The sequence below is a fragment of the Delphinapterus leucas genome, chromosome 6, assembly GCF_059928025.1.
Source record: "Delphinapterus leucas isolate spDelLeu-1000000601 "Yukka" chromosome 6, BTC_Dleu_Yukka2, whole genome shotgun sequence".
Classification (NCBI taxonomy): Eukaryota; Metazoa; Chordata; class Mammalia; order Artiodactyla; family Monodontidae; genus Delphinapterus; species Delphinapterus leucas.
The window spans coordinates 82185678-82212242 of NC_143134.1; the positions used below are offsets into that span (position 1 = coordinate 82185678).

The 26565-nt window shown below is 34.9% G+C and overlaps 1 protein-coding gene across 7 annotated transcripts in view; it reads left to right on the plus strand.

Moving 5' to 3' along the window:
• The window catches only part of VPS13A (vacuolar protein sorting 13 homolog A), a 273758-nt gene that overhangs the window by 32400 nt on the left and 214793 nt on the right, over positions 1 to 26565 (plus strand). For all 7 annotated transcript variants that reach the window (XM_089913319.1, XM_089913320.1, XM_022573468.3 and 4 more), the window contains exons 6-17: positions 2672 to 2781; positions 3479 to 3538; positions 5696 to 5755; positions 5965 to 6045; positions 8791 to 8848; positions 13147 to 13274; positions 13471 to 13577; positions 15013 to 15184; positions 16815 to 16877; positions 17364 to 17493; positions 18338 to 18432; positions 18760 to 18902. In XM_089913319.1, coding sequence (XP_089769445.1) covers positions 2672 to 2781; positions 3479 to 3538; positions 5696 to 5755; positions 5965 to 6045; positions 8791 to 8848; positions 13147 to 13274; positions 13471 to 13577; positions 15013 to 15184; positions 16815 to 16877; positions 17364 to 17493; positions 18338 to 18432; positions 18760 to 18902 — 1207 coding nt within the window. The remainder of the gene's footprint in view (positions 1 to 2671; positions 2782 to 3478; positions 3539 to 5695; positions 5756 to 5964; positions 6046 to 8790; positions 8849 to 13146; positions 13275 to 13470; positions 13578 to 15012; positions 15185 to 16814; positions 16878 to 17363; positions 17494 to 18337; positions 18433 to 18759; positions 18903 to 26565) is intronic.

Below are 26565 nucleotides of genomic sequence, written 5' to 3' on the forward strand. Positions count from 1 at the left end.
TCGTGTAGTTTTGATTTGCATTTCTGTAAAAATTAGTATTTTAGCATCTTTTCATGTGCTTATTGACCATTTATATGTTATCTTTGGAGAAATGTCTGTTCAGGTCTTTTGCCCATCATTTAATTGTTTTTTTTGTTGTTATTGTTGAATAGTAGGAGTTCTTTATATAATTGAATGTTAATCCATTATTAAATATATGATTTGCAAGTTATCTTCCATTCTCTGGGTAGCCTCTTTACTCTGTTGATAGCATCCTATGATGTACAAGATTTTAAAATTTTCATGAAGTCCAATTTGTCTACTTTTTCTTTTGTTTCTGTGCCTTTGGTGTCATATGCAAGAACTCCTGCCAAATCCAATTGGCATCTTCATTTATGGGCATTTAGGATCAGATTTCTTCCTCTGTCATGTTGTCTACTTTCTAGCTTCTAAATTTTTGAGGTTCTCTCTTATTCATTCTTTCTTCTACACTCTTTTTCTTTTGGTCTTGGAGATTTATCCATTTTCCCCCTTTACTTTTGCCTTTACTTTTACTGAGGAATAGAAAAATAGATGCAACTCATGTTTAATCAGAAGTCCCTCTTATTTATACTTAAATCTAAAATATAAATAACCATGCTTAAATTACATCAGTTATACCTTACTGTTATCAGGTAGAAGTTTGAACTCTTCAACAGGATACATAAAAGCTCTTATGATTTGAATCCTGTCTACCTTTCCAGCCTCATTACTGGCCCCATCCCTTTCATATCTTCTCTGTTCTTTGTTCCAGCCATACTGACCTTTGTAGTTTACTGAATGTACCAACTTCTCTGTGATTATATCTCATTTCTGACTTTATCCAGTATACTTTTGAGAGTTGCCAGCATTAGGATGATAGTTCAGGCTATAAGGTGTGAATGAGATTCCCTGCAGCAACAGTACAGAATGAGAAGAGAAACATTTCTGGGACTGAGCCTGCTGTAAGGAAATCCAACATTTAAGGATTGTATAGAGGAGGAAAACAGCCAAAAAAAAAAAAAAAAGAGAGATCAAGAAAGAGTGGTTAGATAAGGAGAAAGAAATTTGGAGATTATATCTCCATGGGAAAAGAGTGTTTTAGGAAGCAAAGAATATGTCAGATTCTGCTGAGATATCAGGTAAATTGAGGATTAAGAAATAATTATTTTATGTATGACATGGAGGTCATTGGTCATCTTAAAAAAAAGCTATTTTGATTGAGTGATGATTGCAGAAAATAAGCTTCTATTTTTTCCATAGTTGTAAGGTCATTTGCTAAGAGTAAAGAGAGCAGTGGAAGGGTTGTTGGACCTTTGAAGATATCAAAAAGAATTTTGTAATAGCTATTCTGGACAGTGTGAACAAGTTGACTGGAGAAATGTAGTAAGGTTGCTGGTGAGTTGAAGTTGGTATTGATTAACTTACAGTAGCTGCAATCTGTTCTGTTGTAATTTTTCTCCTCCAATACTCACCTGGCAAGGCATACACGTTTATATAAAAAGTAGACTGTTGGTTTTATGCAGGGTTGGAGCTTTATTGACAGAGGAAAAGGAGAAAAAAGAGAGCACAGAGTTTAAAGTGTTGGTGAAATAATTTATTATGGAATCAGAGCCAGATAAGGAAGTCAGAAAGAAACTAGTGGGTAGGGAAAGAAAGATTTAGCATTTAACTGAATGACTGAATAAATTTATAGAGCAGAGGATTTTATTAGGTAGTGGTGGGATTCATTCAGCATTTAAAATAAAATGTTCTGTCTTCAAAGAGTTTATATTCTACTTTCCACTTTTTAATTCTAAAGTCCTTTTCAGTATATTCAAATATATTCACTTATCTCTTGTTCACTCACACTTGTCTTTGATGTACATATGATATCTTCATCAACTTTTTATTTGAGACCTTCTGGGTCAGCTGAATTAGGGAGTAGTAGGTCATTAGAGGAAAAGATAGACAATATGTAGATACAGGTGGAATAGGACTAGAAATAGGAAAGGAGATCACCTTCATTGGCATTTTCAAGTGGGGGCAAAAACGTTAGTAATTAGTGATTATCACAGGCATATTAAAAAAGAAATTATGAACCTCAGTTCTTTATATTTCCCTGGAAAGTATTGAAGAGATAGTTAATCTCATTTTGGAAAATGAAACAAATGATGAACTTCCTTCATCCTTGCTTAAAAGGAGAGAGGGAAAAGATCTTATATCTTCCTATTTTGTATTCATTGGGGAAGGAGCATATTCAGCTGTTTTATACTTCTAACCACAGACAACTTATGATGATAGCATAAATTTTAGCAGAGATTCATTCTTTGCCACTGTTTCTGGCTCTTCTAATATAAGCCTATCATAATTCTTACCTAATAATCGTTATTGTTTTCTATGTCCTTATATACTCAGGTATAGCTAACAGAAATTATAAAATTTGATGACAGTAAATTCTACATATTTGGCTTTAGTTTGATTGGATAAGAAAGTGGCTTTTGAAAACTGTGTGCATTTAGTCACCTGTGAAAGCCTTTTGGTATGTAAGACTTCTGGAAAGCAGGCTTTTAGTGTTCTGTTTACAAATACAGATATATTTCTTTAACAAGGTAACAGTTATGTTACCTCAATAAGTGTATACACATAGAGTGTATTTTTCATTCAAATCAAAAATGGATATTTGCAATTGTAGAAAAACATCGGGTGGAGAAACAGGACACTTTTACAGAAAAATTAATTACTCAGATCATAAAAAATCTTCAAGTGAAAATTTCCAACATCCATATTCGCTATGAAGATGATGTAAGTATTTTAATAGGTGATAATGGTTTATATTTATTTTACTGTTTGTTGACACCTGCTCTGTAGTGGTCAACTTATGAGATGCTGGGAAGTGGAGGGATATAGAGCTGAAGATGACATTATCTTTATTTTTTATAATTATAGTTGTAATTTGCAGTCCTTAGTGCCTTGATTACACTTTCCTAAAATGTTCAAACATCAGATAATGAAGGTAAATGCCTTGCTTATATTATAATCACCTTTGATAAATGGGAGTTATGAATTTAGCAGTTATATATTTTTAAAATACTTTAAATTATACTGTGTTTTTTTCCTGGAAAGAGCAATGGTCTAGGAATCATTAGAGCTAGACTTAACTAATTGTTTGATGTCAAATAGATCATGTATTCTCTCAAACACATAATCATTGGCTTCTCATAGTTCTGTTGTGAAGGTCAATCACTTTTTTTATAAACTTCTTTTTTTGCAGGCTGAAAAACATTATGCAGATGTATTATTGTACTACGCTAATACATTGATACTTAATATTTTAATTAGTATTAGGAAAAATATAGGAATAAAAATTATTCCAGAAAGTTGGAAAATGTTTCTGAATGTTCAAAATAGCATACTTCCCAGAAAGTGAAGTTCTTCTATAATATGAATTTTACACAACTACTAAAAATCTGAGTAAAATTTACTCTGTTTTCCTCTTTAGGTCACAAATCGAGACAACCCACTGTCATTTGGTATTTCCCTTCAAAATCTCAGCATGCAGGTACTTTGTTTAAAAAGAAATTCAACCATATTTAATTTTGCAGTATAGTTAATTAAATTAGTAATTACTGTTAATATATGCCAGCATCAGGAGTAGGTATCTATAAAGAAGTGGTACAGGAAATGCATAGACTGGGTTGGAACTGAGGGTAGGTAGTTTTACAGTTCAAAAAATGGTTGACAATCAAATTTAGTTTCAAATGTGAGAGCCTATTATTATTTGCCAGTTATGATATTTGATACTTATTTTCTTTAAAAATCCATTCTGAATTTTAAATGCATAAGTACAAAATAAAAGTAATGTTCATTTCAGAATCTTTGATAAGTCATGAAAAGCCTAAAGAAACAAATCATTTTATCATCACTATTATTAATAATCGTGGCATATTTTCTTCCTGTCTGATTTTTCAAATTGAGAAATTTTAAAAGTATAGGAGCACATAGAGAATTATGAAACGTTTGCTCATATCTAGAAGGCATGATTGTTGAATTTGTCATTTAGATTAAGTTTTAAATACTTTTAAAGAATAAGCTGTTATGAATAAATTCCTTTTGTATTCCACTCCACTCTTCTCTCCCACCCAAGAGATAAACATCCTAAGTTTTTAAACTTTATATAATATATCCATTAAAACTGTGTAATATTTGGTAGATTTTTAAAAGTTTACATAAATATGTGATTCTTCTGTAAGTTCCCTTTTTCTCTACACATTGTTTGTGACGTGTATTTATTGCCACGTGTAGTTCAGGTGATCCAGTTCAACTGCTCTATAGTATTTCATTATATTCTTTTATTTGTTATGTTTATTAAGCTTTTGTGTATGATTTGTTTTTAAAACTTGGATCCACCTCAAGCAGAAAGAGAAAAAAGAAAAGTCAAGTGAAAAGTTATTCAATAAAGTTGGGTGAGGTAAACTGTCAAATGCTACTGTTAATGCTGAAAAGTAAGGGTGGAGAATTAGCCATTGGATTTGGCAATGTGAAGGTGATTGGTAACTGTGTCAGCAGCGGTTTTCACCACTGGTTTTGGAGGTCCTTGGAAACTTGTCCCCCAGCCCAGACATATTAAATTAGAAACTCAGGTTGGGACCCAGCAATCTAGTTTAAAAAGCCTTCCAGGTGATCCTAATTGTGTGAAAACTTTGAGCAACACTGTTCTAGTCCATTTAGTTCTCTAGAAAAAAAATGAAAACCGTCTTTTTAACATAAGCTTCGGATATCAGTTTATTCCCCTCAGTGACTTTTCATTGCTCTTAGAATAAAGTCCATAGTTTTGTCTTAAAGTAGTTTATAATCCCTTTGTAACCTGTCCCCAGGTAAGATACCTAATTTTACCTCTTTCCATTGTTTTGAATATGTTCTTGGGCCATATTGGGCTATTTCACTTCTTTGAACATGTCATATATTCAAATATCTTCCTACCGCGAATCATATTCCCTACTGAATTTAGAATTGATAATTTCTATTAATGAGTCACTTATTAGGTTAGATATCACTTTTGCCATCACATCCCTGCGAATGAGGCTCCCACCATGTTGTCCCTGAGTACTGTGTATTTAACCTCCATAATGGCATTTACCTGTTTGTAATTTGTTTACTAGTTTGCTTTTCCACCAAGCAATGAGATCCTTGAATGCAGAATATTCAGTTAATATTCTTTGACTGAACGTTATTATTATTATTTTTAAAAATTGATTTATTTTATTTTTGGCTGCATTGGGTCTTCGTTGCTGCCTGTGGTTTTTTTTTCTCTAGCTGCGGCAAGCGGGAGCTACTCTTCTTTGTGGTGCGTGGGCTTCTCACTGCGGTGGTTTCTCTTGTTGTGGAGCACAGGCTCTAGGCATGCAGGCTTTAGTAGTTGTGGCACACGGGCTCAGTAGTTGCGGCTGGTGGGCTCTAGAGCACAGGCTCAGTAGTTGTGGTGCGTGGGCTTAGTTGCTCTGCGGCATGTGGGATCTTCCCGGACCAGGGCTCGAACCTGTGCCCCCTGCATTGTCAGGCGGATTCTTAACCACTGCGCCACCAGGGAAGCCCCTGAATGTTGTTTTCAAGGACATTTTAATGGAAACTTGGTCTAGGGCATGATAGATTCTGTTTATCACTCTGCCATTTCACATGCAAGTGACAGTTTTTTACTGCTTTTTATTTTCCTTTTCAGACAACTGATCAATACTGGATTCCATGTTTACATGATGAAACTGAGAAACTATTTCGTAAGGTAAAATAAATATGTTTTTTCAACCCATGGGCTTGACAAAAGATACTTTTAATTAGGAAGGCAAATGATAATATATAGATAAGAATTTTTGTGAATTGTGTTTACTTGCTTAACTGTTATATGACCAATTATTTGAGATTCTGAAAAAAGCATATGTTAAAGAATCTTCAATGAAAATGAGGCTTATAATAAAATTGATTTATTTTCAGTTAATCCTATTGGATAACCTTTTTGCCTATTGGAATGTGAAGTCTCAGATGTTTTATCTTAGTAATTATGATGAATCATTGGTGAGTAAATTTTTTTGATATATGCATATACACTTTTGTTGGTATCATATTTTGCATAAGGTTTTATTCATTGTCATTTATCTGACATATTGTAGTCAGTTGTCCTTTTTTTCCTTAGGCAAAATCCATTAGCAGAAATAGGTGAATATATATGTGTCTGTACAGAAACATATAAATACATGCCTTTTTTTGTATAATTGACATGTAGCATTTATTAGTTACATGTATGCAACATAATGTTTTGATATTTGTATATATTGCAAAATGATCACCACAGTAAGTCTAGTTAACATCCATCACCATACACGGTTACACAGTTTTTTTTCTTGTGATGAGAACTTTTAAGATTTACTCTTAGCAACTTTCAAATATGCAATACAGTATTATTAACTACAGTCGCCTGTTGTACATTACATCCACATGACATAATAATTATTTTATAACTGAAGTTTGGACCTTTTGACTCCCTTCATCAATTTTGCCCATCCCCACTCCCCACCTGTGGCAACCACCAGTGTGTTCTCTGTATCTATGAGTTTGTCTTTTTTCCCTAAATTGCACATGAAGTGAGATAATACAGTATTTGTTTTTCTCTGAGCTATTTCATGGTCCATTTGTGTTGTCACAAATGACACAATTTCATTCTTTTTTATGGCTGAGTGATATTCCATTGTGTGTGTGTAAAACATTTTCTTCATTCACCTTTTGAAGGACATTTAGGTTGTTTCCATATCTTGGCTATTATAAATAATGCTGCAGTGAACATGGTACAAATATGTTTTCAAGTCAGTGCTTTTGTTTTCTTCAGGAAAGTGCTCAGAAGTGGAACTGTTGGATCATATGGTAGTTCTATTTTTAATTTTTTGAGGCTCCGCTATTGTTTTCCATGGTGTCTGCACCAATTTGCATCCCACCACCAGAGCAGAAGGGTTCTCTTTTCTTCACATTCTCACCAACATTTGTTATTTTTTGTCTTTTTGAAAATAGCCATTCTAACAAGTATGAGGTGGTATCTCTTTGTGGTTTTGATTTGCATTCTCTAATGATTAGTGCTGTTGAGCATCTTTTAATGTATCTGTTAGCCATCTGTATTTCTTCTTTGAAAAATGTCTTTTCAGGTATTCTGCCCATTTTTTAATTGGATGGTTTATTTTTTTGGTTTTGAGTTATATGGGTTCATTATATATTTCAGATATTAACCCCTTATCAGGTATATGATTTGCATATATTTTCTTTCATTCATAAGGTTCCCTTTTCATGTAATTGATGGTTTCCTTTGCTGTGCAGAAGCCTTTAATTTGGTGTAGTCATATTTGTTTATTTTTGCTTTTGTTGCCTTTGTTTTTGTTGTCCAGTCCAAAAAATCATCACCAAAACAGATGTCAAGGAAATTACCACCTGTTTTCTTCTAGGAATTTTTATGGTTTCAGGTCTTATGTTCAAGTCTTTAATCCATTTTGAGTTATTTTCATTTATCATGTAAGGTAGTAGTGCAATTTCATTCTTTCGCATATGGCTGTCAAGTTTTCCCAACACCATTTATTGAAGAGACTGTCCTTTCCCCATTGTATATTCTTGGCTCCTTTTTTAACTGACCATATCATATATGCATGGGATTTCTGGGTTATCTGTTCTATTCTGTTGATCTGTATCTGTTTTTATGCCAGTACCATATTGTTTTGATTACTAAAGCTTTGTAATTTAGTTAGAAATCAGGGAGCATGACGGCTCCAGCTTTGTTCTTCTTTCTCAAGATTGCTTTGGCTATTTGGGTTCCTTTGTGGTTCCATACAAATTTTAGTATTGTTTTTTCTATTTCTGTGAAAAATGCAGTTGGTATTTTGATGGTGATTGCATTGAATCTGTAGATTGCTTTGGGTAATATGGACATTTTAACAATGATAATTATTCAAATCCATGAGCATGGAATGTCTTTCCATCAGTTATTGTCCTTTTCATTTTCTTTCCTCAGTGCCTTATCATTTTCAGGGTACAAGTCTTTCACCATGGTGAAATTTATTGTTACATTTTGATGCAATTGTAAATGGAATTTTTTTCTTAATTTCTCTTTCTGATAGTTTGTTATTAGTGTATAGAAACACCTCAGTTTTCCATATATTGATTTTTATATCCTGCAACTTTATTTAATTCATTTAGTATTAGTTTTAACAGTTTTTGGTGGAATCTTTAGGGTTTTCTATTTATATTATTATGTCATCTGCAAATAGTGACAGTTTTACTTCTTCCTTTCCAATTTGTATGCCTTTATTTTTCTTACCTAATTTCTCTGGCTAGGACTTCTAATATTCTGTTGAATAAAACTGGTGAAAGTGGGCTTCTTTGTCTTATTCCTGATATTAGAGGAGAAGCTTTCAACTTTTCACCCTTGAGTATGATGATAGCTGTGGGCTTGTCATCTATGGCCTTCATTATGTTGAGATACGTTAACTCTGTACCCACTTTGTTGAGAGTTTTTTTCATAAATGTTGAATTCTGTCAAATTTTGTGTATGTGCTTGTACACATATATATAAACACATATCCTAAAAATTTCTAGAGCAGTCTTATATAATAGTAGTTTAATGAGATAGTGTCTAACCATTTTAATATTTTCTTAGCTAAGTTCTGCTAAGTTTGAGTTTTTTTTTAATTGCTTTTAGGCATTTTTCTTTTGCATATAATAGGATTTTGTAGAATAAAGGTATATTGACACGAATATAAATAAAATCAATTTGTCTTTTAATAGGACAGCCTGAGGAATGGTATTGTTGATGAAAGTATTATTCCAGAAGGTTATGATTTTGGTAAGTACATTTCATAAAATAAATGTACAATTAAAGTAATCAGTATAAATTTTAAATGAATATTGTTGATGTCACTGTGATATTTCATGTTAATTTTCCCACAAAATTAAATATATTTATCATATATATGCAGAAGCAAAACACTTTTCTGTGTCATGTGTGTTGATGATTCTCAAATCTGTCACTTCAAATTTGTCTTATTTCTCCTTTACCCTACTGTTATTTCTGGCTGTTTCAGTCAGAGTCTGATGAGGAAAGGGAAACCACATACTAATTTGAGCAGGGAAAGTATTTATGAAGAATTACTAAATATAACAGGGGATTAGAGTAACAAGGGATTGGCTAGTAAAAAGTAAAGAGAACTCTAAAGAATATAAGAATAGTAGATAGAAGGAACAGCCCTTACCCTAGGACTTAGGTGGAGTGTCCAAAGAAGAGAGTCTACCTCCCTCAGCACTGAGATCTAGAACTTGTTGGAAAGGGTGTGGCCATGGGTCACTAGGAGGCAGGAAAGTCTGTGGTGCCCTGCCAGTTAAACCTGTAAATTCTCATTCAGGAACTTTAGGGAAACAGACCCTTAAGGGAGCCTCATGGAGAGTTGTCTCCAGAAGGCACTCCACTCTATAAAACTGCCTTAGCAGCGTACTGAGAGAATTTGCTGGCTGTTGGATGGTGCAAGCTGCCATGTACTGAGGAGTCTGGTGCTGAAGAAATCTGTTGTGCTGGAGGACCTGGACACTGGAGAAGCCATTTTCTTTAGGAGCTGCGTGTTGCAGAACCATGGCACTGCAGGAGTCTGCTGAATGAGTACATTAGAACCAGGAAGCATAACTCCTTGCTCCTGCAGTATCTCTCCCGTGTCCTCTGCTGATAAAGATTAACATTATGCTAGCTGGTAAAGAAAAACTATTTAAAGGACCCAAATCTAGGTTTTAGAGCAGGCAGGGAAGGGTGATCTGGAGGTTATGGGCAATCAGTTGATAACTGGCACACTTGCTGGAGGGGGAAGGATGAATGAAGGATTTCTTTTTGGTTTTGTTTTTTGTGTTTTTATTTAATGGGAGAGATAGCATCTTGTTTATAATAGGCTAAGATTGGAATGATCCATAGAACATGAAAAATAAGAGAGAGAAGGGATTATTTCTGTATTGACATGGGTGAAAGGGGGTAGAATCTAGTGTACAAGTGGAGTGCTTTGCCACAGGTAGGATCATGGTCAGTTTGTTTATAAGATAGATTTCAATTATAGGAGAGAAGTCCGGGACTTCCCTGGTGGCACAGTGGTTAGGAATCCGCCTGCCAATGCAGGGGACACGGGTTTGAGCCCTGGTCTGGGAGGATCCCACATTCCGCAGAGCAACTAAGCCCATGTGCCACAACTACTGAGCCTGCACTCTAGAGCCCACAGGCCACAACTACTGAGCCCGTGCGCCTAGAGCCCGTGCTCTGCAACAAGAGAAGCTACCACAATAAGAAGCCCATGCATTGCAATGCGGAGTAGCTGCTGGCTTGCTGCAACTAAAGCCTGCATGCAGCTACGAAGACCCAACACAGCCAGGAAGGGAGGGAGGGAGGGAGGGAGGAAGGGAGGGAGGAAGGAAGGGAGGAAGGGAGGGAGGGAGGGAGGGAGGAAGAGGAAGGAAGGAAGGAGGGAGGGAGGGAGGGAGGGAGGGAGGAAGGAAGGAAGGAAGGAAGGAAGGAAGGGAGGGAGGGAGGAAGGAAGGAAGGAAGGAAGTCTTAGTGTTGGGTGAACAAGTAAATATGGTGATTGGAGTTAATGGGGTTTTTTTCTTCTGAACTCTTTTTTTTTTTTAAACTATCTGAGGAATTAGAGGTTTTCAGATGGAGGAGGGGCTATGAGATAGCCATGTAGGGGAATGAGAGAATGAATTGATGAGAGCAGTATTATCAAAGTGCTGTTTAGACTAGCAACATCAGTATCACTTGGAAACGTGTTAGAAATATAAATTCCAGGGCCCATCCCAGACATACTGAATCAGAACATCTGAGAGTGAAGCTTAGCAATCTGTTTTTAACAAGCTGTCCTAGTGATTTTGATGAATACTACAGTTTGAGAACCACTGGGCCAGAGTAGGGTTTGGCTAATTTTCCTTTTGCAAAGGGCCATGTAGTAAACAAACATTTTACATTTTATAGGTTATGTATAGTCTCTGTCACATATTTTTCTGTTTCTTTTAAACAACCCTTTAAAAGTATAAAAATCATTCCTAGGCTTCCCTGGTGGCGCAGTGGTTGAGAGTCCACCTGCCGACGCAGGGGATGTGGGCTCGTGCCCCAGTCCGGGAAGATCCCACATGCTGCAGAGTGGCTGGGCCTGTGAGCCATGGCCACTGAGCCTGCGCGTCTGGAGCCTGTGCTCCGCAACGGGAGAGGCCGCAACAGTGAGAGGCCCACATACTGCAAAAAAAAAAAAAAATCATTCGTAGCTCACTTGCTATACAAAAACAGGCTGTGGTATAGGTTTGGCCTATCCCTGGACTAAAAGAATGTTGTGTGATTAGTCAACAACATTAAGTACCTACTTGAGATTTATGACATTAATGTGAGACCAATCAGTGTGATTTTGTTTTTTCCCAACCACATACAGCTGCATAGGTATTGATGTGGAGTAAATAGAGGTGTGGAGTAAATAGAGGTATGGAGTAAATAGAGTGGCTTTATTCAGAATTCGAGTTTTGCCTAGTAAGTATTAACAAAGTGAGAAGGGCCAAGGAGTTAAAGGGTGAATGCAAGGGAATGACTGAAATAACTGTCAACAGGGTAGGGAGAGAGCTGAGGACATGAAGCAGAAGTGAAAGACAGAGCAAAGATAGAGGATCAATGAATGGTAGTTCCCTTAAGACTTGAGGTTTGGTATTGGATTACTAGAGAGATAGATGGTGGTGGTAGGAGAGTTGGATTCTTGAGCCTGAGTTTATTGAGAGGTTGTGGATATCGGTATGATAAGGTCTAGTGGATGAGGTGAGGGGGGAAGAGTCCAAGGAACTGAGAGGCTATGGTATTGGAACGATCATTTGTATATTGAAATAATCCAGAAATTAGAGTTGCCAGGAGCTAAAATCTGAGAGAGATAGGAGGGGGTGAAGCCCAGGGATGGATAAATTATTGTAACCAAGGAGGGTATAGTGGGTATACAAGAGTTAAAGCTGGAGGAGAGGAATAATTTTACTTTTCAAATACTGGTTTTATTGCTTTATACATACACTTTCTAAACTTTCTCTTTCAATATCCTTCCATTTATGTACATATAAATTTTTCTCATTTTTAACTGTATAGTATTCTGTTGTATAGAGTAATGAATTTAACTGGTCCCCTATTGATGAATAACTTCTTGTTCTATTCAAATTAAAAGCATTTTGGGGGGCTTCCCTGGTGGCACAGCGGTTGAGAGTCCGCCTGCCGATGCACGGGACACGGGTTCGTGCCCCGGTCTGGGAAGATCCCACATGCCACGGAGCGGCTGGGCCCGTGAGCCATGGCCGCTGAGCCTGTGCGTCCGGAGCCTGTGCTCGGCAACGGGAGAGGCCACAACAGTGAGAGGCCCGCGTATCGCAAAAAAAAAAAAAAGTATTTTTGAATTTAGTGCTATGCCTGAGGGATGATTAAAAGAAGAGGAATATATTATCTTTGTATACAAATTAGCTTATAGTTTAGTGGTTGATATCTTTCTAGGTTCTGCTATTACTGGTCTCCCTCTGCATTATTCTTATTCTTTTTGGCACTAAATACAAAGGGTTGAGAGAAATCTTAGATTATGAGTTGAGCCAAGAAGGTTATCTTGGATAAACTCTCATTTTATCTCCTCTCTTTTTTCAAGTTAAAAGGGGGGACAGATGGATACAGAGACACTGACCCGAAATTCAGGAATTATAATTATATAATGAAAGTCAGTGGCTAAATAAAATATTTTTCCCCTTAGCATTTCTAATTATATTCATTCCTTAAAACTATACTTTTATTAAAATTGTCTTACTGGACTGTTTTGCCTTTTAGAGAGTGTTCCTGCTTGTAAGGATTATTTTGTTGTTTTGAGGAGTTCACTTAGCTTTTATTGTACTCATAAAAGACAATATGAATTATAGATAGGAAAAATATAAAAGACTCTTCAACACTAAGTGACAGTTCATATGATCAAATCATAGTAGTATGGAAATCTGGGAGCTGTAGAAAGGGTATATAAGAAATGAAAATCAGCATTTTCAACTTGATTCCTTTAGCACTTTGAGACTCTTGAAAAAAACTCAATTTAATTTTTAAAAATCTGTGTTATTTTCCAGTATTTCGCCCCATATCTGCTAATGCCAAACTTCAGATGAACCGTGGATTGGATTTTGACTTTTCTGCCCCCAAAATAAGCCTGGATATTGAGTTACATGACATAACAATTGAACTTAATAAACCACAGGTGATTTTTTTAATGAAATTTTAAATTGTGAGTTATAGTTTGATAAAAGGAGAGCTAAGATTTTAAATGTTTTTCAAAAACTCATAATGGTATATGATAACATTTCCTTAAAAAAGTCAATAATTTAACTTTTATCTTTGACAATTAAACAAAAAATCTGAAACATTTAAGAACTTTAATTTTTTTCATTCTTCAGTATTTCAGTCTTATGGAACTTCTTGAATCGGTTGATATGATGACGCAAAATCTACCATATAGGAAATTCAAACCTGATGTACCTCTCCACTACCATGCCAAAGAATGGTAATATGCCTTAAATTTTTTCAAATTGAAGTATAACCGACATATATTAGTTTCAGGCATATGACATAATGATTCGATATTGGTATATATTGCAAAATGATCACCACAATAAGTCTAGTTAACATCCAATATCATGCATAGTTAACAAAACTATTTTTTTTGTTCTAAGAACTTATAAGATCTATTCTCTTAGCAACTTTCAAATATGCCATACAGTATTATTAACTGTAGTTGCCATGCTGTACATTATATCTCCATGACTTATTTATTTTATAACTGGAAGTTTTCTGGATCCCCTTCACCCATTTTGAGCATCCCCGACCCACTGCCTCTGGCTACCACCAGTGTATTCTCGGGATCTATGAGCTCATTTTTTTAAATTCAATATATAAGTGAGATCATACAGTATTTGTCTTTCTCTTTGTCTGACTTATTTCAGTTAGCATAATGCCCTCAGTAGCCATTCGTGTTGTCACAAATGGCAAGATTTTATTCCTTTTATGGCTAAATAACATTTCATTGTGTGTATATATATACACACATTTTCTTGATCCATTCATCCATCAATGGGCACTTGGTTGTTTCCATACCTTGGCTCTTGTAAATAATGCTGCAGTGAACATGGGAGTGCATATATTTTTTGAATTAGTGTTTTCATTTTCTTCAGGTAGATACCCAGTGGAATTGCTCAATCTATGTTTTTTAAGATTTAAAAAATACGGTATAAAAGTGAATTTCTTGACTTTTTAAGATACTCTTTAAGGGGTGATAGAAACTATAATGTAATATTTGTCTTGAAACACTTGTAGTGGCTTTTGCTTATTACATGAGTAAAATTAAGTTAAAGGATTCTTTATAATGAATTTACAACTGGAAATACTAGCATTCCATTCATTTACTGTATTTTTGGAATTATTAAGAAACATATCCCAATTTGTTTTCTAACCGTGTCTTTTTTTAGTTTTCAAACTTTGGTATCAGACATATTAAACCTATTATAAACCTGAAAGGGTTATGGTAGTCTATAAAGTGCAACCCCTTTTTAAAATTCAAAAGTCTTATTTTTCCAGTTATTAAGCTCTTTCCTAGTTTCTAGAAGTTGCAATTACTCTTTCAGTTGACTATTTTAATTACTATTGAAGTGGCTGAAGTCCTAGTTGCCAATTAATACTTTAATAGTTTTTCTGTAGAACTATATTTATTGTAACAAAATTCAGTGATTTTGATTATTTTCATTTAGGAAAGAGATAAGACTAAATAGTGTATTGTTAATTACTAATAGGGCTGGGAAGAAGCAAGTGCCCAGATAATATACCATTTTCATAGTCTCTGTATTATGTATGCTGTTAGAGTAGAAGCAGTATCAGTTATATTTTATACTGTTGGTCTGAGACTGTTTTTAAGCGTAGGGTTTTTGTTTTTATTTTTTAACTAGGTGGGTTTATGCTATACGTGGTATTCTTGAAGTAAATGTTCGGCCCCACTTACGGATGTGGTCATGGAAGCATATAAGAAAACATAGGCAAAAAATGAAGCAATATAAAGAACTGTATAAAAAAAAGCTAACAAGTAAGAAGCCGTCTGGTGAACTTCTCAACTCTTTGGAGGTTAGCATTTAAAAAATTTGTTAAATATTTTGTACTACTTAACTCCTCAGTCTTTAGTGACTAACAGTCCCTACTTATCTGTTCTAATTTGTACTGATCATTCTCTGTCTCTTTTACTTACTAGACTTTTTCATACTCCTTAACTTCTATTGGATGTTACAAACCCTGGTGATGTTTTCCTGTGTGCATTTGGAATTTGAGATTCTCCTCAATCTGGAGAGATTTGGGTTTATGCAAATAGTAACTGGAAGCCTCACATTATTATGACATTTACAAACCTCAAAAGCCTAGAAAGTATTTGCTCCATTGATTCCAGTCTTCTCTGTGTTGGTTTCAAAGCCTTATGTTATGTCACCACTCCATTTTTCCCTATGCTACCATCTAACTGTGCATTAATCAAATAAATTTCCTGTCTTCTATATGTATATGCTTATACTTATAGCCAAGTCTGCTCATGCATTCCATCTGCCTTTCTTCATCTCTATCTCAGTTTCACTCATTCCTCAAGTTTTGCTTACATCCCATCTCTTGTATGAACTTTTCTGAATTTTTTGCTCAAACAGTGCTTTTTTTCCTCTTAATCCTTGTGGCATTTCTGGTCTTCACCAGCAACTTTACGTTTAATTAGCTGGCTCCTGAGTTCTCTAAATATTAGTCTTAATCTTTTAGCATTATGGTATATTCTAGACGGGACTGTTTTACCGATGGATGAAGTACAGCTTAGGGAGTCTAAGAAGAGTTAGTCTCTCAAAAGTAATGGAATCATTATGAATCCAGACCAATTTCCAAAAAACTCCCTAAGATTGAGTTTTATTTTTATTTTTGAAATAGAAGACTTTCTGAAGACCTAGGCTATTATGAATGCTTGGGTTTCTGCTTTGGTGGTTACAGATTTCCTTACCTAGTTTTGGATCTTAACCTTAACCCTCTAAGTCTACTGGACTGTAGAACCCTGAGTAAAGTTTTCCAGGTAATGGTTGGTCATCACTGTTTCTCTTTGGGACTAAAAGTGGTTTGAGCATGAAGCTCTCAAAAGTAATCATGGAAATAATGTATAGATATGATGAAAGATTGAGCTTATCTCAGTTTATTTCAGTAGCTATACTGAAATACTTGGAAAAGTATAAAATTTATTTCAGTAGCTATACTGAAATACTTGGAAAAGTATAAAATTTAAAAACAAGTTTTAAGTGTATCTAGATCTACTTGATATATCTTAATGATGACGTACGAAATGTGCATGTAATATGAAGGACGTATAATTGTATTTTTAGTTGAAAGTGACACTAATGTGTTTACCCTTAACTGTAGTTAAAGCCCAAATAAAAGTCATTTAAAACAGTGCATGTATGTTATCTTCTAGTACGTGCCTGTGTATATTGTAGTATTCTAACTCTTAACATGCATGACATGTATGATTTCTTTGTTGAGAAAGTTGTTCCATCATTACTAATTTCCAAGGTGACGTATATACAAGCATTGCTTTTCAGAATTTAACAGGAATATTATGTTGATGGCTGACCTGTTTTCTGCTTCCTATCTCTTCTTTAGTATAGCAATTTGATAGAGAATATATGAAAATTATTTGTATAAAGTTATTTATGTAAACACACTTTATTTGTATTTTTAGGAGTTGGAAAAGACTTTGGATGTATTTAATATAACTATAGCAAGACAACAGGCAGAAGTTGAGGTAATTCCAGATTGTCTTTCAATTAGTAAAAATAAATCTAGAATTTATACAGATTTGATAGATGTTGTGATGTTACTGGTATTGTGCTGTAATATACTGTTTCCTAAAAAGGGTTCAAATTTGCTTATTTCTATTATAAGAAAATTTGATGCACTGTTTTGCTACATGTATTTAAACCAGACAGGTTCTATGGGAAAAAAATTCTTTCTAACTAATTGGGCTTATCAAATACTGAGAGTTCATATGAAGGTGAAAGCCAATTTTTTTCCCCCCATTACCATTGCTTATAAGACAGTGGTGCTAAGTACCTAGTAATCCTAAATTCTGATGTTTGGCCAATGTTGTGGTTACTATGTTTTATTGTCAGTGTGATTATTGTTTACACTTATTCACTAAAGTAGATAAGTTATAGAAATATCATCCTGTTTCTTTAGATTACTAAATAAAGGATAATTTGTCATTTATTTGTAAATTTATTCATTTTAGGTAAAGAAAGCTGGATACAGGATTTTCAGAGAAGGAGCACAAGAGTCAGAGGATAATAAAGGATGGTTTAGCTGGCTGTGGACTTGGTCAGAATCATATACTAAACAACAACCAGATCTTAAACCTGGAAGTATGTCCATTTCATTTTATAGTAGTGCAGTTAATCATCAGGCTATGGTAGTGTAGCTAACCATCAGGTGTGAAATTAAGTTTTGCAGGAAATTTTCTCTTTCATTAAAATAGACATTTTAAGTCTTATTTATTTATTTATTTATTATAATTCTTATTATTATCAGTAATATTACTATTAAATATTGTAAATATATGTGTTAAATAAAAATCAAATAAAATAAATGTTAAAATCTTACTAATGCTTGCAAAAGAGCATTATGTCTAGAGGATTTAGTAAGTGCGTATAGCACAGTCATAGATAAAATAAAAATTCCGAAAGGGTATAAACCACTGTAAATTTTTATCGAAATTATGTGTTGGAAAGATTTTTGCTTCCCAACAAAATGCTTAAGACCATGGAGGCTTAGGGGCTTAGGTTTACATCCTAGATCTATCGTTTATTAGCAGTGTGGCCCTGGCATATTATTTAAGCTCTCTAAACCTCAATTTCATCATCTGTAATAAAGTGTGGAGAAATGGTATTAATATTACCTACTTTGTACACTAAGTATGTTGCTTAACACAATGCCATTAAGTGCCTAATACAGGTATCTATTTTGTGTGCTTAATACAAATATTTAGAAATTTATATTGCTAAATTTATGTATTTAGCAATTTATATTATGGGAGAATAAACCTTCTAAAATTGGCAATGCCATCTAGCATTCAGTGAATATAATTTCTTAAAAGTATTATAAAAAGAGAGTAAAATTTGCATTTAATTTATTAAAAGCAGCTAAATTTTGGGTCGATTTTATCTTGTTAGCAGTTAAGAACATAAAACACTTCTTTATGATTTTTAGGTCTTGAAGAAATGTTGACACCTGAAGAAAAAACTTTACTATATGAAGCAATTGGCTATAGTGAAACAGCAGTTGATCCAACCTTGCCAAAAACAGTAAAATGTTTTCTTGCCTTATACCTGAGCATTTAGTGATAGATATGCCTATTTTTAATCCTTTCAGAAATATACGTTACTGAGTTGTTCTGTCATCTTTCTTTGAGTCTATAAATATTGCATTTATTTTAGTTTCCAAGGTAGGGATGAAAATTGTCCCCTACTTTTTAGTGTTATGTGGTGATCCTTTAATATACGAAGGGTTGTGTTTGAAGTATTTTTCTGGTTTTTGGAAAGAATAAACTATATAAATAGTATTTGTTGTATGTATATATATATATACATATAGATAATTTTTTTCATTTTATTCCTCTGAATATACTCTAGTTTGAAGCCATGAAGTTTTTTGTTCACTTGAAAAGTATGTCTATTATTCTAAGAGAACAACAACAAAAATCTGAACTGTTAGATATTGTAGTGGAAGAATTTAGCACTTTGATTGTGCAAAGACCAGGAGCGCAAGCAGTTAAGTAAGTATTAATTTATTTTCTCTTATCTGTAAGAAAATATTTCACTGTGAGATTGGAATTTAGTCATACAGTATTTTGTAAAGAGCACTGTGGTTTAATTTGTCCTTTTGTATTTTTAGAAAGGTAGTTTTTTTCATTAATATATATATTTTGGGATTGTTAAAATAACACATGTTCAGTAGAAAACTTCATGCCGAGAGACACTAAAGAATAATACAAAAATGTCAGCAATCACAGTATTGAAAAAGAAACAGCATTAACAATTTTGTTTTTATCTGGGAGTGTCTTTATTTTATCTTCTGTTTTAAAATAGCTTTATTGAGGTATAATGCACGTACCATACAATGCACCCATTAAAGTGTACAATTCACTTTTTTGTCACATTGTATTGTATACCAAATCCACATGGTATATTTACAAGCTTGTACAACAGTTATCATTACCTAATTACAGAACATTTTAACACCCCATAAAGGAAACACTAATACCCATTAGCAGTCACTCCCCATTGCTCCCTCTCCCCAGTGTCTGGTAAAAACTATTTTACTTTCTTTCTTTTTTTAAAAAAAATTATTTATTTATTTATTTATGGCTGCGTTGGGTCTTCGTTGCTGCGCGCGTGGGCTCTCCCTAGCTGCGGCGCGCGGGGGCTACTCTTCGTTGTGGTTTGCGGGCTTCTCGTTGCAGTGGCTTCTCTTGTGGAGAACGGGCTCTAGGTGCATGGGCTTCAGTAGTTGTGGCTCGCGGGCTCTAGAGTGCAGGCTCAGTGGTTGTGGCACACTGGCTTAGCTGCTCCATGGTATGTGGGATCTTCCCAGGGATCAAACCCATGTCTCCCGCATTGGGGGTGGATTCTTAACACTGCGCCACCAGGGGAGTCCCACTAATTTACTTTCTATTTCTAAGAATTTGTTTGGGGCATTTCATATTAATGGAATCATATAATATGTGGCCTTTTCTGTCTGGCTTCTTTTACTAATAGGCATGATATTTTCAAGGTTCATCCATGGTATAGCATGAATTAGTGCTTCATTCTTTTTTATTGCCAAATATTTCATTGTATGGATACACCACATTTTGTTTGCGCATTCATCAGATGATGGATATTTTTGGTTTGTTTCCACTTTTTTGCTACTATGAAAAATGCTGCTATGAAAATTAATGGACAGTATTTTGTATGGACAAGTTTCAAGTTTTCTTGGGTTTATATACCTAGGAGTGGAATTGTTGCCTCACATGGTAACTCTATATTTAACTTTTTGAGGAATTGACAGACTGTTTTCCAAAGCAGCTGCATCATTTTACATTCCCACCAGCATTGTGTGAGTTTTCCATTTAGCTACACCCTTGCCAACACTTCTCTGTCCTTTTGATTACAGCCATCCTAAATGAGTGTAAAGTAGTATCTCACTGTGGTTTTGATTTGCACTTCCCTGATGGCTAATGATGTTGAGCATCTTTTCATGTATTTATTGGCTGTTTCTGTATAGTTTTTTTGAGAACTGTCTATTAAATTCCTTTGCCCATTTTTTTCTTTTATTTAATTAAAAAAATGATATTGAAGTATAGTTGATTTACAATGTTGTGTTAATTTCTGCTGTACAGTAAAGTGACTCAGTTATACATACATGTATTCTTTTTCATATTCTTTTCCATTATGGTTTATCACAGGATACTGAATATAGTTCCCTGTGCCATACAGTAGGACCTTGTTGTTTATGCATTCTATATATAATAGTTTGCATCTACTAATCCTAAACTCCCCCCTACCCCTTGGCAACCACAGGTCTGTTCTCTATGTCTGTGAGTCTGTTTCTGTTTCATAGGTAAGTTCATTGGTGTCATCTTTTAGATTCCACATATAAGTGATATTGTATGGGATTGTCTTTCTCTTTCTGACTTACCTCACTTAGTATGATAATCTTTAGGTCCATCCATGTTGCTGCAAATGGCATTATGTCATTCTTTTTTATGGCTGAGTAATATTCCATTGTATATACCTACCACATCTTCTTTATCCATTCCTCTGTTGATGGACGCTTAGGTTGTTTCCATGTCTTGGCTGTTGTAAACAGTGTTGCATTGAACATTGGGGTGCATGTATCTTTTCAAATTATAGTTTTCTCCAGATATATGCCCAGGAGTGGATTGCAGGATCATATAGAAACTCCAGTTTTAGTTTTTTGAGGAACCCCCATACTGTTTTCCATAGTGGCTGTACCAATTTACATTCCCACCAACAGTATAGGAGGGTTCCCTTCTCTCCACACCCTTTCCAGAATTTATTTGTAGACTTTCTAATGATAGCCATTCTGACTAGTGTGAGGTGCTACCTTGTTGTAGTTTTGACTTACATTTCTCTAGTAATTAGTGATGCTGAGCATCTTTTCATCTGCCTGTTGGCCATGTGTATATCTTCTTTGGAGAAATGTCTACTTAGGTCTTCTGCCCATTTTTTGATTTACAGTGGTTTTGGTTTTTTTGTTGCTATTGTTACTGAGTTGTATGAGCTGTTTGTATATTTTGGAAATTAAGCCCTTGTCAGTCGCATCATTTGCAAATATTTTCTCCCAGTCCATAGGTTGTCTTTCCATATTGTTTATGGTTTCCTTTGCTGTACAAAAGGTTGTAAGTTTGATTAGGTCCCATTTGTTTATTTTTGCTTTTATTTCTATTGCCTTGGTAGACTGACCTAAGAAAACATTGGTATGATTTATGTCAGAGAATGTTTTCCTATATTCTCTTCTAGGAGTTTTATGGTGTCATGTCTCATATTTAAGTCTTTAAGCCATTCTGAGTTTATTTTTGTGTATGGTGTGAGAGTATGTTCCAAATTCATCGATTTACGTGCGGCTGTCCAAATTTTCCCAACACCATTTGCTAAGGATACTGTCTTTTCTCCATTGTATATTCTTCCCTCCTTTGTCGAAGATTAATTAACCATAGTTGTGTGAGTTTATTTCTGGGCTGTCTATTCTGTTCTGTTGATCCATATGTCCTTGTGTCAGTATCACACTGTTTTGTTTACTGTAGCTTTGTAGTACTGTGAATTCTGGGAGGGTTATGCCTCCTGCTGTGTTCTTTTCTTCAGGATTTCTTTGGCAATTCTGGGTCTTTTATGGTTCTATATAAAATTTAGGATTATTTGTTCTAGTTCTGTGAAAAATGTCATGGATAATTTGATAAGGATCTCATTAAATCTGTAGATTGCTTTGGGTAGTATGGCCATTTTAACAATATTCTTCCAATCCAAAAGCATGGGATATCTTTCCATTTCTTTGAATCATCTTCAGTTTACTTTATTAATGTTTTGTACTTTTCAGCATATGAGTCATTAACCTCCTGTGTGAAGTTTATTCCTACGTATTTTATTTTTTGATGCTATTTTGTAAGGAATTGTTTGTTTACATTCCCCTTCTGATATTTCATTGTTAGTGTAAAGAAATGCAACCAATTTCTGTATGCTAATCTTGTATCCTGCTACCTTGCTGAATTCTTTTATCAGTTCTAGTAGGTTTTTTTTGTGGAGTCTTTAGGGTTTTCTGTATATGGTATCATGTCACCTGCATATAATGACAACTTTACCTCTTCCCTACTAATTTGAATACCTTTTATTTCTTTTTCCTGTCTGATTGCTGTGGCTAGGACTTCCAGTACTATGTTGAAGAGAAGTGATAAGAGTGGGCATCCTTGTCTTGTTCTACATATTAGCAGGAATTCTTCTGAGTATTATATTGGCTGTGGGTTTGTCATAAATAGCTCTTATTATGTTGAGATATATTCTCTCTATACCCACTTTGGTAAGAGTTTTTATCATGAATGGATGTTGAATTTTATTGAATGCTTTTTTGCATGTATTGAGATGATCCTGTGGTTTTTGTTTTTTCTTTTGTTGATATGGTGTATCAAATTGATTGATTTGTATTTGTTGAACCATCCTTGTGAACTTAGGATGAATCCCACTTGGTTGTGGTGTATGATCTTTTTTATGTATTGTTGAATTCAGTTTGCTAATATTTTGGTGAGAATTTTTGCATCTATATTCAACAAAGATATTGGCCTATAATTTTCTTTTTGGTGGTGTCTTTGTCTGGTTTTGGTATCACGGTGATGTTGGCTTCACAGAATGTCTTTTGGAGTGTTACTTCCTCTTCAGTCTTTTGGAAGAGTTTGAGGATTGCTATAAGTTCTTCTTTGTATGTTTGGTGGAATTCACCTGTGAAGCCATCTGGCCCTGGACTTCTGTTTGTAGGGAGTTTGTTTCATTACAGATTCTGTTTCACTTCTAGTGATCAGTCTGTTCAAGTTATCTATTTTTTCTTGATTCCATTTGGGTGGGCTGTATGTTTCTAGAAAGTTGTCCATTTCCTCTAGGTTGTCAAATTGGTTGACATATAATCATTCATAGTATTCTTTTATGGTTTTTTGTAATTCTGCAGTATCAGTTGTGATTTATTCTCTTTCATTTCTTATTTTGTTTATTTGGGTCTTGTCTCTTTTGTTCTTGGTGAGCCTGCTCAGAGGTGTGTCAATTTTGTTTACCCTTTCAAAGACCCAGCTCTTGGTTTTACTGATTTTTTTCTATTTTTTTTTTAATCTCTATTTTATTTGTTTCCCCTCTGGTCTTCTGCTAACTTTAGGTATAGTTTGTTCTTCTTTTTCTGATTCTTTTAGGTGGTGGGTTAGGTTATTTGAGATTTTTCTTCTTTCTTAAAGAAGGCCTGTATTACTCTGAACTTCCCTCTAAGAACTGCTTTTGCTGCATCCCATAGATTTTGTTGGTTGTGTTTTCATTGTCCTTTGTCTCAAGGTGTATTTTAATTTCTTCTTTGATTTCATTGTTGACCCATTGGATTTTTTAGTAGCATGTTGTTTAGTCTCCATGTAATTGTTTTTTTTTCTCATTTCTTTTTCTGTGGTTGATTTCTAGTTTCATGCTGTTGTGGTCATAATAGTTGTTGAGATAATTTCTATACTCTTGAATTTGTTGAGTCTTGTTTTGTGCCCTAGTATGTGGTCAATCCTAGAGAATGTTCCATGTGCACTTGAATGTGTATTCTGTTTTTTTTGGATGTAATGTCCTAAAAATATCAATTAAGTCTGTTGTATTTTATCATTTAGGATCTCTGTTGCCTTATTTTCTGTCTCAAAGATCTGTCCATTGATGTGAATGAGGTGTTAAAGTCTCCTACTACTATTGAATTCCCATCAGTTTCTCCCTTTATGTCTGTTAGTATTTGTTTTATGTATTTGGGTGCTCCTGTATTAGGTGCATATATATTGATGAGTGTAAAATCCTCTCATGTTCATCCTTTTATCATTATATAGTGTCCTTCGTTATCTTTCTTTCTTTACGGCATTTGTTTTAAAGTCTATCTTGTCTGATTCGAGTATTGCGACCCTCACTTTTTTGTCGTTTCCGTTTGCATGAAATATGTTTTCCATCCCCTCACTTTCAACCTATGTGTGTCCTTTGCTCTAAGGTGGGTCTCTTGTAGGCAGCATATTGTAGGCTCTTGTTTTTTTGATTCAGTCTGCCACTCTTTGTTTTTTGATTAGAGCATTTAGGCCATTGCCATTTAAGGTAATTATTGATAGATATGTATTTATTGCCTTTTTAAACCTTGTTTTCCAGTTGATTCAGTGTTTCTTCTTTGTTCCTTTCTTTTTCTTGGCCATGCCACACGGGTTGTGGGATCTTATTTCTCTGACCACAGATCGAACTCGGGCCCTTTTCAGTGAGAGCGCAGAGTCCTAACCACTGGACCTCCGGGGAATTCCCCTGCTTTTCTTTTTTGTGGTTTGATGATTTCCTTTTATTTTATGCCTTTATTTTCTTCTTTTAGGTTTTAGTGAATGTATTGCAGGTTTTTCCTTTGTGGTTACCCTGTTTTTTAAGTATTTTTACCCCTTGCTATATACTTGCTTTAGACTGATAGTCATATAGGCTCAAACACATTGGAAAAAAAACAAAAACAAAGAATCTACCTTTTCTTACTCTTCTCCCCCACATTTTATGATTTTGAAGTCCTCTTTTACTTCTTCATGTTTATCCTTTTGCTGTTCATTGTGGTTATCATTGTTTTCACAAGACTGTTTTGATTTTTTTAAATAAAAAAATGTACTGGCTTAGTTAAGTGATTTACTTGCCAGTTGTGATTTTCTCTTTCCTATAGACTTGCTTCTTTTCTGTTTAGAGAAGACTTGTCAGTGTTTCTTTTAAGATAGGTTTAGTATTGCTGTATTCTTTTAGTTTTTGTTTGTCTGAGAAATTCTTTATCTCTCCTTCTATTCTAAATGATAATCCTGCTGGGTAGAGTATTCTAGGTTGCATATTTTTCCCTTTTAGGGTTTTGAATGTATCTTGCCATTCCCTTCTGGCCAAAAACATTTCTGTAGAGAAATCAGCCCATAGCCTTATGGGGATTCCCTTGTAATTAACTCTTAGTTTTTCTCTTGCTGCCTTTAGAATCCTCTCTTTACCTTTAACTTTTGACATTTTGATTATAATACGTCTTGGTGTAGGTCTGTTCGGGACTCTCTGTGCTTTCCTGTACCTGAATTTCTGTTGCCTTTTTTAGTTGAGGGAAGTTTTTGGCCATAATTTCTTCAAATACTTTTTCAATCCCCTTGTCTCTTTCTTCTCCTTCTGTAATCCCTATTATGTGTAGATTGTATATTATCGCATAGGTCTCTTATATTGCTTTCATTTTTTTTTTTCATTTGGCTTTCTGTCTGCTGTTGTGATTGGGTGATTTCCGTTATTCTATCTTCCGGATCACTTATTCTTTCTTCTGCATTATTCATTCTCCTATTCATTGCCTTTAGCTCACTTTTTGTCTCAGCAAATGAGTTTTCTTAGCTCTTCCTTATATTTTCTAGTTCCTTTTTATAGTACTCTGCATTTCTGTCAATTTCTTAATTCCTTCAGTATTTTCATTATCTCCTTTTTGAACTCAGTGCCTGTTAGACAGAAGATATCTGTTTCATTGTTTGTTCTTTCAGGGGAATTCTCTTGATCTTTTAACTGGGAGTGTTTCCTCTGCTTCTTCATTTTACTTATATTTCTCTTACTCTGTGAGTTTTAGAGAAACAATTGTCTACTGTGGTCTTGGAGGGCTTTTTATATGTGTGAGCATCCCTGGGTAGCTTGTGTGGGTTTAATATATTTGGTGTGAGGGCTGTTTTTAGTATGAATGCCTGTGGCCTTCTTTCCTCAGCATGTGCTGGCCGTTATCCCCATTAGTAGGGGGTGTGTAGATGCAGCTACTGGCACCCACTCCCAGGGCACTTGGTGGCAATGGCAACTCGTGCACGCCTACAGAGCCCATGATGGCGGCGGAGGCGGCTCGCAACCACTCCTAGAGCCTGCAAGGGTGGCAGCAGCAGCTCAAGATTGCTCTTGGAGCCCAGGAGGGCAGCAGTGGCGGCTTGCAACCTATCCTGGAGCCTTTAGCGCCTCTTTTTAAAGACCACTAATCCCATTCATGAGGGCTCTGCCCTAATGACCTAATCACCTCCCAAAAGTCCTACCTCCAAATAACCATCACATTAGGCATTAGAATTTCAGCAAATGAAATTTGAGGGACACAGACATTCACAGCATAGCAGCTTGTGTTAGTCCCCTGGCTCCAGGAAGCCACACCAGGAATATTGCCCACTG